The sequence below is a fragment of the Pteropus medius genome, unplaced genomic scaffold (assembly GCF_902729225.1).
Source record: "Pteropus medius unplaced genomic scaffold, Ma_sr-lr_union100, whole genome shotgun sequence".
In the NCBI taxonomy this organism is placed as follows: Eukaryota; Metazoa; Chordata; class Mammalia; order Chiroptera; family Pteropodidae; genus Pteropus; species Pteropus medius.
In genome coordinates, this window is record NW_024342471.1 from 27,968,885 (window position 1) to 27,984,517 (window position 15,633).

The 15,633-nt window shown below is 63.4% G+C and overlaps 1 protein-coding gene across 1 annotated transcript in view; it reads left to right on the forward strand.

Annotated features, from left to right (window-relative positions):
- MYT1 (myelin transcription factor 1) overlaps positions 1 to 15,633 on the forward strand; it is a 49,481-nt gene that overhangs the window by 6,575 nt on the left and 27,273 nt on the right. Inside the window, exons 2-5 of the mRNA XM_039864918.1 lie at positions 4,408 to 4,505; positions 10,143 to 10,197; positions 11,043 to 11,073; positions 15,375 to 15,437. Of these exons, the coding sequence (XP_039720852.1) occupies positions 10,143 to 10,197; positions 11,043 to 11,073; positions 15,375 to 15,437 (149 nt within the window). The 5' untranslated portion in view covers positions 4,408 to 4,505. The remainder of the gene's footprint in view (positions 1 to 4,407; positions 4,506 to 10,142; positions 10,198 to 11,042; positions 11,074 to 15,374; positions 15,438 to 15,633) is intronic.

Here is a 15,633-nt window from a genome sequence, read left to right on the forward strand (position 1 = left end):
CTGCAGTCCGGATTTCTCCCTTCTGTGCGTGCGGCTTTCCTCCAGCAGCGAGAAGTTGGGGGCCGTGACCCTTCGTGTATTTAGTTACTGGCTCAAACCCCTCCTCCACCCGGGGCCGACACCCACACCGGCCCCCTCCTCGCCCTGCAGGGCCCCTGACACCCACGCTTCGTGGGACACCCCACGGCACTCCAGGCCAGACCGGAACTGGGCTCGCAGGATGTGGGGCAGGACAGACCCTGCTGGCACGGCCTTGGGACCGGCCTCTGCCAGTCACAGCCATCTCTTTGCTCCCGAACACTGAGTGTCACCGTCACGCATTCATTCTCACTGCCGGGCCAAGCAGTGCAAACCAGGACTGTTTGAGGGACAGGGTTCCCTCTGGTGGGTAACCAACCCTGCCCTGCCCCTGAATGGCCTGCGCCCAGCGGGTGGCGTGGTTTGCAGCTGTCTCTCTGGAGCTGTTTTTGTTCTGTTTCCCATTGGTGCTTCGACTGGGCGAGGGCAGAGGGCAGAGGGCAGAGGGCAGAGGGCAGAGGGCAGAGGTGTGGGCCCCTGTCACCCCCAAGGGCCCGTCTTCCCACCTTGGGGCTTTGGGGTCAGAGGTTCCCTGGGCCCACAGTGTGGGATTCTGAGCTGCGGGCCCCGAAATGTCTCCTGCGACCTGTGGTTGGTTTCGTGTGGCTTCAAATTGTTTCTACATGTTTGTTCTAACCTCTCTTCCTGCCTTTCCGGGCTTTGCCTTGAACCAGAGTAGCAGTGAAAATGGGGCGAATGGCAGGAGAACATTTTTTCCCCCTCAAACGAAGAGATGTGTGCACACTGACCCCCAGGGCCCGGCTTTGCAGCCGAGGTGTTCCCTGTGCAGCTCTGAGGTGCAGCGGGGCGTGGGGGCTGCGTGCGGCGCAGGGCAGGGGCCGCCGAGGGCGTGTGTGCCCGTGGGTTACGAGGGCGACGTCGGCCCCGCCTCGGCCTGGTCCCCGCAGCTTCGTGGCCCCGCGCGGTCTGCTCCGGGCGCCTCTGACGCGCGCGGCCCCCGGGTCTGTGCCGAGCGCGCAGCCGTGGGCCGCCCGGCTTCGAGGCGCTGCCGCCCGCCCCAGGCGCGTGTGCCTCCCCGGCCACCGGCAGTGCTGAGGGTCCAGGGCCCACACGGCTCTTTTTATTGTCGGTTTTGTTTAAAAGCAGATCGTGGCCACGCGTGTGGGCGTGAAGTGGTGTCCCGCGGTTTCCACGTGCATGTTCCGGACGGTGAGACTCGAGCGTCTTTTCGTGCCGTCGTGCAGCTGGGGGCTGGTCTTCATGTGGCCTCAGTGCCGCCCCTGCCAGATATTCGCAAACATTTTCTCCGCGTCGATGTGGTGTCTTTTCAACTTAACAGTGTTTGACACACAAAAGTTTAAAATTTGGATGCGGCCCAGTTTATTCCTTTTTTCTTTAATTGCTTGTGCTTTTGGTGTCGTAGCTAAGAACCCATCAAAGGCAGGAAGATTCACTCCTGCTCTCTAAGAGTTTCAGCTCTTACGTTTGGATTAATTTTTGTGTATGCTGTGAGACAGGTTTTTCTAAACTGCCACAGGAATTTTAGAATTGGTTTGCCAGTTTTTGCAAAGAAACAAAACAGCTGGAGAGGCAGAAATGGTCAGATTCTGCTGAGATTCAGAAAGTGACAGTGGCCCCCCGTCCATGCTCCCCGGCGGGAAGCCTGAGTCCCGTGAGAAGCGGCTGATGGGAGTGGGGTGCCTGAATCAGAGAGGACTTGGGGGGCTGGCGGGAGGCATGGGAGGGGCCTGGGGGTCCCAGGGGGTGCAGAGGGGAGCATGTGGAGCGTGGGCAGATGTGGGTGTGGCGGGACCCCGAGGGGTCGCTGCTGGGGGAGCCAGTGGGAGTGGGGGAGGAGTAGAGTCAGCAGCTTTGGTCCTTTGAGAAATACGGCTGTGACGGGGGACGTGGGGGCGGCCACGGGGCTTGGCGTGCAGTCCACACGGACGGTGTTTTTAGACGCGATGCCTGAGCCTGTGGCAGAGCTGCAAATCTCCAGGGAGGGTCCAGCTGCGAGGCTGTGGCTGCGCCTGAGGCTCCTGGTGGGAGGAGGGGACATCAAGCCCACATGGAGGGGTGGGCTCGGCCAGGATGCAAGATGGCCCCCGCCTCGGGGGACGGAGTGGTGACACGCTGGGGGACACAGTGCGCTGGGCCTGCTGGGCGGCCGAGCTGGGAGAGGCGACATTGCTTGGGGGTGGGTGCCCTGGGGACCCAGGGCAGGGCACCCACCCTGCGCCCCGTGCGCCTCACTCATGGCCTCGGTGCTCTTGTCCGCTTGCCAGTCTCATAAAGTGAGCTCGGGGCCCCTGTGGGGTCAGACAGGGCATCCAGGACCGAGCTCCAGAGCGGGGTCATGGCCGGCATCCCATCCTCGCCACCTGCTCCCCAGTGGCCGTGTGCTGGGTCTGGACGCACTTGTCAGAGACCCGGGAGGGCTCGTCCCGAGGATGGGCAGGGCCGGCCCCTCCCTCACCTGCCCTAAGCCTCTCGCAGCTCTTTCCGCCCCGGTCGTGGGTGAAGCAGGTGACGCGCAGGTCAGGTGTGGACCCTCTGCCTGGTGAGCGTCCAGCAGCAGTGTGACTCCTGGACGGGGCGCAGTGATGGGACCCCCAGCAGGGCCTTTCTTTGCCTGGGGACTCGGCAAGTGTTGGGGTGCGGGGCCCAGCAGGGGACCAAGAGAGTAGCCCCGGGGCGTTTGACTGGCTCCTGGTGGGGACGACAGTTTGCTGCCAAAGATTCCCCGGAAAAGGAGGGACTCGCATCCCGGTAGAGCTGGTCCTCGTCTGCGAGGGGCTGGTCTTGCTCGACCTGGCACCACACCCAAGGGCCACCAAGGTGTGAGCTGCTGCTTAGTGGGAGGGTGCTGCAGCTGATGCCCCTCAGCTGTGGGGACGGATGTGGGGACCAGGGCGCATGAGTGGGCACCCCACGCTTCACTCCGAGACTCGGGGGCAGGTGAGAAGCACCTGTGAGCTGGTCATCGCTAGAGGCCTCTCTGCAGAGGCCCGGCCACGTCACCTCTGCGGGAGACCTGAACAGAAAGGGCTGGGGGGCGATTCACGCAGGGTGGGGTGCCCAGGGGCCGGGACGACCCTGCTGGTGGCACAGACCCTTGGATCTTAGCTTCGCTGTCTCAGTTATCACTGGGTTGCCGCGGTTACCTCACACGGGTACGCGTGCCACCGTGACAGAGGCCTCTGCGTGAGCCTTGCAGATCAGCCGGGGGCCCGCTCTCGCTGGCACCCTCTCTGGGAGAAGCCCGTCTGCTTTGCCGCCGGTGTCTCCCGGCACCCATCGCCGCCACCCACGCCGTGAGCGCTCGCCTCCGCCTCCGCCTCCGCCGAGACGCACCAGCCCGGGCTGGCCCCTTTGCCCTTGCCCCACGCCTGAGGCCGTCTGCCCTCTCCTTGATCTGCCTGAGAGGCCCGTCCTGCGTGCCCCCTTGTGCTGTCCGCACGTGCCTGTCATGCCTGTGGGTGGGCCTCGCCCCATGTGCAGCAAGCCGATGACTAGTGGGGTCACGGTCCCAGAGAGTCCAACAGCTGGCACCGCTGGAGTCCAGACCGGCCCTCATTCCACAGATGACCTGTAGCTCAGTGAGGGGGAGGGACACAGTAGGGACCAAACTGTCCCTTTGAAGAGTTTGCCTGAGGTGTCCCCTGGACAACCAATCTGCTTCACTCTGTGCCTGTGCTCCCGGAGGTCACCAGAAGCCCTTTACTGGCATGCAGACCTTCCAGGTCAGAGGACACCGTGGCCAGGAGCCACCGTGCTGCCCGGGGCCGGAGAGTGGCCTGCTAGAGAAACATTTGGGGATGCGCATCCAAAACAGGAGGGGAGGGCGGTGGGCGTAAAGCGGTGCGTCTGACCTGTCCTCAGCAGCACACAAACGCCCGGTTTCCGTTTCCTGTTTTATTGTCGGTCACTTGATGACCCTTCCTGTGAGACACTGTGGTTGTAGAAAGCAGGTTGTCATGGAAACGGGGAGTGCCGAGCAGGACCAGGGACACAGTGCACTTCTTTGTTGTGTCCAGCCGGTGTCTTCCTTCAGCCTCTGCTTCGAAGTGTGCATTTATGTGAGGGATCGAATGTTCACTGGGGGCATCGCCTTGGAGAGGCAGGGGCAGCAGAGGAAGGTTCTAGAGCCAGGCAAGGGGCAGGCGCAGGGGTGGCCCAGCCAGAGACTGATTTCCCCACAGAGCGTGGGCCTCTCGTCCCTGAGCGGTGTGGGCCCGGCCTCGCCCGTCTCCGTGGATTCTGGCAGGGGGCCGGTGCGGGGTCGGTGTGACAGTGACCGAGCCCCCTGCCTCCGTCCTGTAGCCACGCGGCTGTGGCATTCATTAGGTTTCTTCTTCTGACCCTCAGAAAATGAGTTCCGGGGAGAGCTGCTGAGTCAGAGGTGGACACACGGGGACAAGGCCAGCGACTGCAGGACCTTGAGGCTCCTGGCTGGACGTGGCAAGGTGAGGCACCCAGGCGGCTGCTCCCGGGGCCCCGGGTCTGGGCAGAGTCCTGCTGACCCCGGCGTGCAGCGCAAAGCTACCTCTGTCCACTCAGCACCTGTCTAGACCAGGCGAAGCACAGGTGGGGCCATCAGTGACCTGCTCACTTCAAAATTAAAAGAAGGAAGGTGACTGAATGGAATAAATCTAAAATGTGACGAGAGAGTCTGACTTTGGCCAGGACCCTGCTCTCCAGTCGGTCACTCTGGGCCCCGAATGCACCTCGGTCACCGTTGTCGTCCTCCCTGCTGTGACCTGGGGCCTGGGCAGGCTGACAACCTCTAGGGACTCGTGATGTCTGTTGATCTTGTTTATTTTGATCTCCCCAAGTAGAGGCGGGTGGTGCCTGCCTGTCTAAAACTCAGTGATGGCGGTGATGCAGGCCCCTCCCCTGACCACTCCCCAGACCGGGGCCTCATACATGCTCACAGCCACGCCAAGGCCTGCATGCTAGACCCTCCGCAATGTGCCTGGTGAAGCTGGGTCCCCAGGCTCAGGGGTCCCTTAGAGACGGAAGTGGAGGTGGCGGTGGGCTCCGTGGGCATGCCTTCCCAGATCCCCGGGGCGGATTTCATTTTCCTGATATATAGATGCTGTCGAGGAGCCAAGCCGTGACCCAGGGCGTGGCCGCCGGGATGTGGCCGGCAGGGACCGTAGGTGTTCAGGCGGCACTTGTGTTTTGCTCTTGAAGCCCAACGTGTTTCTCTTGAGCCTGGTGACCAGGATGTTCATCTTCGTGGGTCTGTTGTAGCACCTTGTCAGGCACCTCCGTTCACGCTTTCATTCCCGTGGGACTGTGAGCACCCTGCCCAACCCTGCTGGAGCCCGGGGCAAAGGGGAAGCTCAGTAACACCAATCCCATCTTTATTTAAATTTTTGGCATTTTGTTCATCTTGGATCTTTTGCATAAATTTTAATGTTTTAAAATGTTGCACTAAACTCTTATTCAATCTTGATCGCTGTAAGTTTGCACCTGGGCGAATGTGGGGCTCGCCTCAGCCCATCCTAGGCGTGAGCAGTTAAGCAGAGGTCGCGTGCGTGCAGCGTCACAGGCACAGGTGCTGTGGGCTGACTCGGAGGCCGCCACAGCGGAGTGACGGTTGCAATGACATGAATCATGTGAATTTTTTTCATAGTCAAGACACACGCAACATTTATCAGTGAGGTTCTCCGTCTGACATGGCCTGGTTCATGTGCCCAAAACAGTTGTAGTCATAACCTCGAAGAAAGCGGATCCAGATCAGCTTAACAAATACAATGGTGATGAAAAGCTTGAAATACCACAAAAATTGCCACCACGTGTTGCAGATGCCACAGGAAAACGGCATGACAGGCGCTTGAGGCGGGTCCCACAAACGTGCAGGCTGCGAAAAACGCAGCTCCCCGTGAAGGACGCTGAAATGGGACCTGGGGCGCGGCGCTGAGTGACTGGGCGACTGGCAGTTGCCGGCGCTGTGTCGGGGTGGGCTGGGCTGTCTCCATGGCTCTGGGTGACGAGCTCGGCAGGCGTGGCACCGGTGTGGCTGAGTCTGTGGCCACACTCACCAGCGGTTCGACAGGCCCCCTCTCCCTGCAGCCTGGGCAGACAGCCGGGCCTGGGTCCCTGCTCTGGGCAGAGAGGCTCAGGGGGACGGCCCGAGAGGGGCACGCTGTGGCTGGGGCAGGTGGCAGCTTCTCACCAAGGAGGCGCAGCCACTGAGAGCAGAGTGTCACCTCGGCGGCAGGACTGGCCTCTCACAGCAGGTGGAGGGGGCGGTGGCAGCCCCCGCAGTCCTCTGTGCACGGTTTGCAGCCGCCTCCAAGTTCAGCACCAGAGAGGCGGACAGCTCAGAGGGGTCAGGAGGGCCCAGCATGGGATCCCCCGGTTGTGGTCTGGAGGTGCTGGGCAGGCGTGCGTGTGTGTGTGTATGTGTGTCTGGGGCTGCCGAGTGGGGGGTGTGTGCACGTGTGTGCACTTGCATGCGTCTGGGCAGGTGTGTGAGTGTGTTTAACCTTAAGGAGAAGAGCTGTGGGCGTTGATGGGAGGCCCTTAGACCTCTTCTTGACCTTGAAGCGTGAGCTGTGTGGCCCATCTCTCACTCTGGAGGTGAGCAGTGGGGGGCGGTGGCCGCATGGACGGTGCAAGGCCTCCCTTCTCCCCGCTCCTGGACAGGGTGCACCCGATGAGGGAGGCAGGTGCTGCCGGGTGTGACCTTCCCATTCACCTTGTGGGTGTCACTGGACCTCTGCCTTGGGCAGGTGGAATTCTGTTTGTGCTGGAGCTTTGAGCAGGGGTGCTCGACAGGGCTGCTCTCCTGGGTGTCACTATGCGGCTGTAATTTTCAGCCTGGGGGTAGTTGGGGAGAGCCCTCCCAGACACACTCCGCGGGTGTGCTTTCTGCAGCCCGGGGCGCCAGTCAGGAGAGTTTCAGAGAGCAGGATGTCCCCAAAGGGGGTAGAACGGTCACCGCAGGGAACTAGGTGCCACGATGGCCCCGGGGGTGCAAGGGTACAGCATGCGGCCCAGCCTCAGAGACCAGAGACTGGGAAGCAGGCTGGTGCCGAGGGCTCTTGGGTGACCCGGGCCGGAGTGTGGCACATGCTCAGATAAAGGGAGTCGGGGTGGGGGGCTGTGCAGGCAGCAGCAGGAACGTGGCTAAGGCTGTGTAGGGTCTGGGGCCTGGCTGCAGAGGCAGCTGCCCTCGAGTCCTGCAGTGGGGCTTCTCCTGGGGTTGAGGACAGGGGTCTGCCACAGCACTGTGGCTGGCGTCAGCAAGCGAGAGAAGAAAACCAGCCGGCGTCGCCCCAACGTCTCTCCCCACCCCGGCACAGGGGGGACAGGGCGGGAGCCGACAGAGTGAGCGGCTGCCAGTTCCTGGCCATGTCCTGTGTCCGCACCCCATGCCGCTCCTTCCTTCTAGGCAGGGCTGCCCATGTCCCCTGGGGATCGGCAAATGCCCCCCTCTTCCTCTAGGTCATGTAGGGGCCAAGCACCGCCCTCTCCCTCAGGGACACTGTACCACATGATCTTGTGGATTTGAAAACTGTCCCAAGTCCCCAGCTTTGCTGGCTGTTGGGACGAATTCTGAAGTCAACAAAATGCTAACCTGTCTGCTCCTCCAGCCCAGGGCTGGGCGAATGTGCCCTATGGGCTTGGCGCCTGGTGGTCCCTTCTGATGCTGCCGGCCACTTCCCCAGCTCCAGGACCTCAGAGGCGTTTCAACTGCCGCCGTTAGTTTGTCCATCCAGCCACCGTTATGTAATGAGTACTCATCAGCAATTGAAGCTGTGGCACCCCGCTCTCCGCAGAACAGATAGTGACCCCGAAACAGGTGTGAGCGTGCTTATTTCAGATTGCAGCGAGGGCTGTGAGGACCCTGGTTCTGAGCGACTCTGGCCGCCCAAGTGTGCTCCCAGCTCAGCTCTGGAGCACCTCCGGCCTGCGTCGGCCCTCGCGAAGTGCCCTCAGTTTCCACTGATGCTCGGAGCCCCCCATCCCAGCCAAGGCCCCAAGTCTGCACTGTCCCTTGTGGGCAGGGACGCCGGGTGCCAAGGCCGGCGCTCCTCAGCCCAGGACGCCCCAGGGGGCCAGGATGCAGGGCCATGTCTGGGGCCGCATGGGTGTGGTTCTTTGTCCAGCAGTGACCGCCTGTGTAGGTGGGGACAGGCTGGGGGTCAGAGGTGGGGGACGTGGAGTGCCTGATGTCCGGCACAAGAATGACGAGCCCATGCCGAGTGCTCGCTGATCTCTGGGGTCGGGCGGCGCTGCCCCGAGGTTCCGGACGGCCCGGAAGTCGGGGTCCTGCCTCGGTGCCCCGAGTTGCCGCCCAGACGATTTTTGCTCCCGTGCTATAGCGCTAACCTGTCTGTTGTTCCCATAGTTCAGTTTCTTCCCTTTTAAAATCAGAGCCACACGCGCTCACTGACCGTTCGATGCAGAGAGATTGTAGATGGGTGGTGCCCAGCACACGCGGCTCCATTACGCACCCCTGCGCCCCTCGTCCCCCCCTCTGAATAGTTTATCCGCAGGAAATCCAGGTTGCCAAGGCATTTTTGCCCGGCAGAATGCTTGCCAGTTTCCTTGGGAAGCTGACAGGGAGAGGCCGTAGGCTACATGCCGGCTGCACTGGGCACTGGTCGTTGGCACCGGGTCTACCGTGCCCCGGCTGGAAGGCCCCGCTGGCTCCTGCAGAATCGTTAAGGAGCTCCTTGCGCCTGCCTCTCTCCCCACTTTAGACGTGAGCCGTGGGCCCCTGGGGCGCCTCTGCTGCAGGGGGCTGAGGCCCACAGCGGCCTGCGCCTGACGGGCTGCGTGAGTCACCCGGGCTCTGACTCTTCTCCCTCGACAAGCCGTGTAATCAATCACTGTGCGTTAGTGCGGCCCGCAGGTGGGTTCCCTTTGCAGATTCCCCCTACTAATCGGGGGGCTCTCCTCCTTCTTCCCGGGGGGCCTCACACATTGGTCCTGCTGCCCCTTCCCCTGGCTACTGTCCCCGCTGTCCGCTGTCTGGCTGTCCCTCTAGCGGCCTTAGCTGGACTGCTGCATCTTCTTCCTGACCATGGGACAGCCGGTGAGACCGGTGCACGGCGTACACCAGGGCTGCCGCCCCGCCCCCGCCCCACCTCGTCGTCACCTGCCTGCCCAGACTTAACAGGACGACGGTTCCGTGTGATGAGCTGTAGCCCCTGGGGGCTCTCTCTCGACTGCCTTGCAGGACAGTGTGGGCAGTGTCCCCCACGGAAGTGAGCGAGGGGCAGGGAGTGTAGGATGGGTTCACCAATCAGTGGGCGGTGGGGTCCAGACTGTGCAGGTGCCTCATTGCCCTGGGAGAAGCGGCAGCCCTGGGAGGGAGGCCCATGGGTCCACATGGCCTCGCCTGCCTTAGCCTGGCTCTCACCGAGACACCTCTCCCCTGGAGCCTTGCGGCCCAGCCCCGGGCACTTGGTGTGTGGCTCATTGCACTACAGTGTGCTGTGAGTCCAGGAGCCACACCAGGCTTCTGAGAGTCACCATGAAACCAAGCCCCGTTCACCTTGTCTTATGCTGGTTATTCTGGGGCTGACCACGCGTTGGGAAGATGGGGCTCAGCATGTTAGCGTTAAAGTTAACTTTAGCTGTTTCTTTTTGCACCTTTGATGCAGCCGTTAGAGGGCGTCCGTAACGTGGGTAACTTGCCCTCTGTCCTCTCTGGGAGTGCAGACTGTCCCATCTAACATTAGGGACAGCCCTGTGCCCAGGCCACCTCTGCGGGGGCTGCTGCGAAGCATGTGGCGGACGCCAGGCTGTCCCCTCTCTGGGAGCTTCCCTGAGGCCCGTTTGGTCCCAGCCTGTTTCTCATGGGACAGTGGAAGCACGTAGCTCCCACGGGATGCTGGGTCCTGCAGGGTGGTGGGCCGTGGGGGGCAGGGCACAGGGTCCCCAGGAGCTGGGGCTCTCTGCCCTGGAGCCCCTGCCCCTTGCTTGCCACCTCCGGTTCCAGGCCTGTCCCGGCCTGACAGCCCACTCCTTCCTTGTCATTTTGTCACAGCCTGACCTGCACCAGCAAAGCTTGAGCCAGGAAATGGCTGGGGGCTGGTGCGGCCCTCAGCGTGTTAATGCCACGATTGTATTCTTTGCAGATGAGCTTAGAAACCGAGGATAAGCGAGCTCGGACGCGGTCCAAGTCCCTCCGAGGTGAGTGTGGCTGTGGCCTCGAGTCCCAGATGCCGAAGCCGTAAACTCCAGTCCCCCAGCAGCTCCCATGGGAGGACAGAGCCCCACAGCAATGCCCGGGCCCTGGCCTGCTCCTCCCTGCCCTGGGCGCCTGGGGCATGGCGTGTCTGGTGGCCTCAGGGTGCCCGAAGGGCCTTTGGCTCAGACAGACCCGTATGGGGAGGAAATGAGGGGCCGATAGCTGTATAGAGCGTAGAAAGCAAAACGTAGCCAGGGTCCACCTTTCGGAAAAGAAAGGCCGGCGCAGCCCCTGTGCCTCCCAGGACACCGGCCCCTGTGCTGGTTCTGCGGTGGGGAGGGCGCTCTGCAAGGACTGGTCCATCCCCTCCCCGGCCTCAGCTCCCTGACACCACAGGCCACGCGCCAGGCGTGGCGCCAAGCCCTCAGATGTCTGGTCCAGGCGGGTTGGCCCCCGGTGGCCCCATCTCTGACCGACAGCCACTTGGCCCCTCTGCGCTCCCCTCCTTCCAGCTTCATCTTCTGGGTCATGTTTCCTGCTGGAAGCTGACTTCCCCCTGCAATTAGAGAAAAAGGTCCCTTCCCGGCCTGGGGCCCAGGGAGCCTGTCCGGCTGGGTGCCGGCCGCTCTGTAGGACGCTAGGGGCCGTGGGGGCCTGGTTCGGAGACGCAGCTTGCTCTGTTAGACCCGGGGGCGCACCAGGCCAGGAGAAGGTGAGGCTGAGCTCTCACGGGAGGCCCTACTGTTTTTGTGCGATTCTCGTATCAGTACCAACTGCCATGTGTCTCCTTCTCTCTCTCTCTCTCTCTCTTTCTCTCTCTCTCTCTCTCTCTCGCTCGCTCACTCAGCGCCCCCAGAGCCCGCAGGCGCCGACCTCAGGTAAGAAAGGCCTCCTGAGCCGGGACTGAGCCGTGCATGCGCCTGTGACCTGGACAGCCTCGTGTCCCACGCTGGGGCTCTGGACAGGCCACCTGCACCCTAGAGCTCCTGCCTCCCGTGGGCCCCCTGCTCCCTGCCACCTCTGTCCTGGCCCCAGGGCGCAGCCAGCCTTATGACTGGGCATGGAGGTGCTGGACCTGGCCAGCACAGTCCCCAGCCAGGTGCTCACAGATGACTGTGTTGGCCAGGCTGAGGGCCAGTTTGGCCAGAGGGGAAGGGGCAGGCTGTCCCCCGTCCTGGGTCTTCTGCCGACGCTGACGGGTTTTGTGTCTTGTGGTAGCCGAGCTCGGTGACTTTCCAGGTTCCAGGCCGTGTCTCACAGGGGACCAGGGTCCAGAGCAGGAAGGGAGGACAGCCTATGGCAGACAACTGCTGGGTCAAGGCAGGGGGCCCGGCCCTCCTCTCACGGGTGACTCCTCTTGCCTACTGGTTGCCCTCCTGGCGGGGGTCCGCCCCGGTGCCTACATGGCGGTGGTCCCAGCACCACCCACAGCACCTCTGGACGGGGCTCTGTGGGCTGTGCCCTCCCGGGCCCTCTGGGCCAGCCTCTGGTGCCAGCGTGCTCAGGCGGAGCTCCAGTGAGTGGCCCTGGTCAGAGGGCCCTGGCCCCCCATCTTCCCTAGGAGGGGTAGTGACGATACGTTCCAGCCCGAAGCCAGAGGAGCGAGGGCAGGCGGTGATGCCTGCCACGGGGGCAGTTACTTCTCACGGATCTCGTGTGAGGCTTGAAGCACGGCTGAGACGGCCTGCCGAGCCTCATTCTTGGGGGGTGAAGGCGCCCTGAGCCCTCACAGCTCTGGGGCTGGGCACATTATGGTGCCCACACGCCGGGACAGCGGGGAGGTGGCCTGGCTCCAGGGGGCTGTCCATGCTGAGGGGTCAGGCGACAGCCGCATCCGAGGAAGTCTCTGAGCCACCAGACTCCTGGGTGGGGATACACAGAGCGTCCGGTTCCCGAGGGCGATGCACAGCTGGGGTTGGCCATATCCCAGGGCCTCAGTTGCTCTTGAGCCCCGGGGTGACAGCCTCACTCGGCTGTGAGCAAACGTGGGCCGGGACCGTTTCATGCTGCACCAGGTAGCTGTCGAGTGGAAGGCTTGTGCCAGCCAGGAAAATGAGAGGACCCCAAAGTGTCCCTGTGTCCCTGTAACCTCTGGGGCTGCAGCTCGGGCACAGAGGGGAAGGGGCGTGGTGGGGGCGGAGGCTCAGGGCCTCGGGCGCGTGGCAGGCTCGGTGGCACTCGCTCAGCACTGTCTGGGTCTCGGGACCGGTCCTGAGAACTCTGCCGGCGAAGTGGGGAAACTGAGGCCGAGAGGGTTGCGGGGGGGCCGGCGGCAGGAGCAACGTCATCACACACTCCACGGTTCAAAGCCTGGTCCTGGGGCGCGGGGCGGGAGGGCGAGGCTGGGACAGGGGCCAGGTCATGCCCCTGGGGGCCCACGGACCCTCCCCTGAGCCCGGGCCAGTCCCCTGGAGGGCTGCTCCCCGGGGAGATGCAGGGAGGCTCCGGGGTGGTGAGCCACGGGTGGAGCAGAGAAGGCTTCCAGGAAGAGGTGCCTCTTCCTCTGGGCCACGTAAAGTCCCCCTGAGGACGTCCTCGGGATGTCCCCTGGGGTCGATGATGGGGAGGAAGTTGAGCACGTGACTCAAGGAAGCTCCAGGCTTTGGTAAGAGCGGCTAATTGATTCGGCAACAGTGGGGGCTGTGGGGGGAGCTGGGAAGGCGAAGCTGAAGGGCCCGTCACTGTCTCGTAACCTTGAAACGGCAGAAGCAAAGGCTCCCGAAGCGGTCTGTCTCGGATCGCGAGGGGCCGGCCCGTGTCGGTGAGGCTGCTGTGAGCGTCTGGACTTTGCCCACCTTCACTGGCCGTGTGGGCCGCCTGTTTGCTCGGCAGCCGCCAGGCTCTGACAGGTTTTGTGCAGAAACCAGGGACCAGTCATCGACATCTCAGTCCTGGAGACAATGTCTTCAGAGCCCTTCTCGCCCCCGAGCATCAAAGCTTGGAGAACGGGGACCGACGGCAAGCAGCCCCTGGGCCGCGTGAGGGCCGCCGCTGGTGCCTGCGGCTGTGAGCTGTGTGGGCCTCTGAGCTGCGGCTGTGCACGCTGCCTCTGACGGCATTTGTCGGCCGCAGGGATGGGCAGGTGCCGTGAGCGAGGACAGCGAGCCAGGGCTGCTTCCCCTCCCGGCACGTGGACGAGCCCCCTGTCCTGGCGGTACAGCCACCCACAGAGAAAAGCCACCGCTGTGTCCTGGGGCAGGAGCATCGCGATGTCGTGGCTCGTGTAGAATCACTTGAATGGAGCACAAGGGACGGACACCTGTCGTCCCCACCCTCCATGGCCACCCGCCCCGCTTGTCCCTTCTGGCTCAAGCAGAGCGTCCAGGAGGCCCAAGTGCCTGGCAGTGTGCGTCGGCCTGGCACACGAGCCGGCTCTCCTGTGTGCCGTCGGAGCTGGTGGCTTTCGCTCTGTCCTGGGGAAGACGGGCCACATGTGCTGGCATTTGGTCTGGACTTCACTGTCACAGCTTGCTGTTCGTGTCCGGACCCCTGGCAGTGGTCGCCCCACCCAGCGCTGACCGCTGGGCCCTCTGCGACCCTTCCTGCCCGTCCTTGACTGTGCCCTGGCTGCCGTGGGAGCAGTGTCTCGGGGCCTCTGTCCCCTCCCAGAGCAGGCCCTCGCCAGCTCTGCACGCGTGGGCTCAGCCCGTCCTGCCCCCTCCCCCGCGATGCCAGGTCCCCCATACTGGGATGGAGGTGCATCTCGCAGCAGGTGACGTGTTCGGGGCAGCGCCGGGCCCCACATCCCTTCACAGCAGCTGTCACCTAATTGCCTGATTAACTCAGTGATTAATCAACTAATGGGGACCTCAGCTTCAAATCCCCAATAACGAGGAGCTTTTGTGAAATGTCTCAAAGCTAGTTCTCGAGAGTGAAAGCAAGTGCGGGCGTGGGCTGGAGCAGAGGTGGGGGTGCAGCTCCTGTGAGTCCCCCGGGCAGACGGAGGCCCCTGTGGGGCAGCGTATGTCCCTCCGCTCCCTCCCCCGGCTCCATCCCTGTCTGCTTTCTCACACGGTGGAAGTCAGCACTGCGATCAGCCCGCTCAGCCAAGGTGGCCCAGCACAGAGGACTGTGGGGAGCATCCCCACCAGACACCTGTGCCCCCCTAAGGCTACTGCTGAGCTCAGGGGTGGGGCATTCCCTCTGCAGATGGGGCAGTAAGTGTGGCCTGCATAGCCATTGGGCCCAGCTGTCTGCACATTGGCCGCTCACACAGCGGAGACGTCACCGGGAGTCTGGGCAGAGGGCGGGCGCCGGGCCCTGTCTGAGTCCCAGGAGCCCCCAGGATGGTCGGCCCGTAGTGTCCCTCCTGCACGGGCTCTGGTCCTTTGTAGGCAGCTCAGACCCCTGATGCTGGCCCTGTTGAAACAAGGTCTTCTGGGCTTGGCAGGGCCCTGGGGTGACCCCTCCCCCGAGGGGCTAGGCCCCTCTTAGGCGACGTCTCGCTGGCTGTCAGGCTGCTGCTCCGCAGAACTGTCTGTGGTTGGTGGGCGTGTCCGGCAGCCCACAGGACCCTGATTCCCCCACGGTCCCCCTTCCGATCCGTGTCCAGGATCGGAAGTTTCTGGAACACCCCGAGGTTGAGTCTGCGGGAGACGGGTATCGGGAGCTCCTGGGCCTCACGCCGCAGAAGTCTCCCCGGCAGCTCCTGGGCCGTGGCTCCTCTGGGCTTCGCCTCCGTTCATGGGGAGCTGGGCCCACGCCAGGTGCTGGCGCTGGAGCTGGGTCTTCGCCACCATGCTGTGCCCGGTCCAGCTGGGGGCCAGGTCTGCATGTCACAGGTTCGCTCCTGCCAGGAGAAGGGCACACGGGGCACAGGACGTCGGCCACGGTCACAGGGGACCCAGGGTTTGCACTTCTGTTGGGCCAGACTCAGAGGGTCCCGAGTCCCAGCCCCGGGAGCCCGGTGGCAGTGCCTGCACAGGGAGGGACCTCTGCGGGGGGAGGGAGCCGGTCAGGGGCCGAGCCGGAAGTCTTATCTGATTACACTCACTCGTGGAGTCACGATCACTGCGTTCGTGATTAAAGGCGGGGAGCTATTTCATTCATTCTTAGCAAATGGCGAGCGGCCGTGCCGAGATGGATGGTTTGGAGACGGTCTTCTGTCCCCCAGGGAGGGTCTGGGGGGTTCCCGTGGGCTCAGCCTGCCCCGTGTGACGTTCCCGCCCGTCCCCCGCAGCTGCCCGACCCCAGGATGCACAGGCTCGGGACACGCACGGGGCAAGTACTCCCGGCACCGCAGGTAAGGAGGCTGCGGCCCTCGCCAGAATCCTGGGGGGCGCGGGCTGCTGGGAGCGGGAGCCCCGCTCCCAGCTGGCACCCTTTGTGGGCCTCGAACCTCCACTTCTGGCCATGGGCGCCCAGAGTCCTGCACAACTGAGGCTGAGTGCGGCCGTGTGTGCGTGCGTGCATGTGTGGGGCCGTGTGTGTGTGTGTCC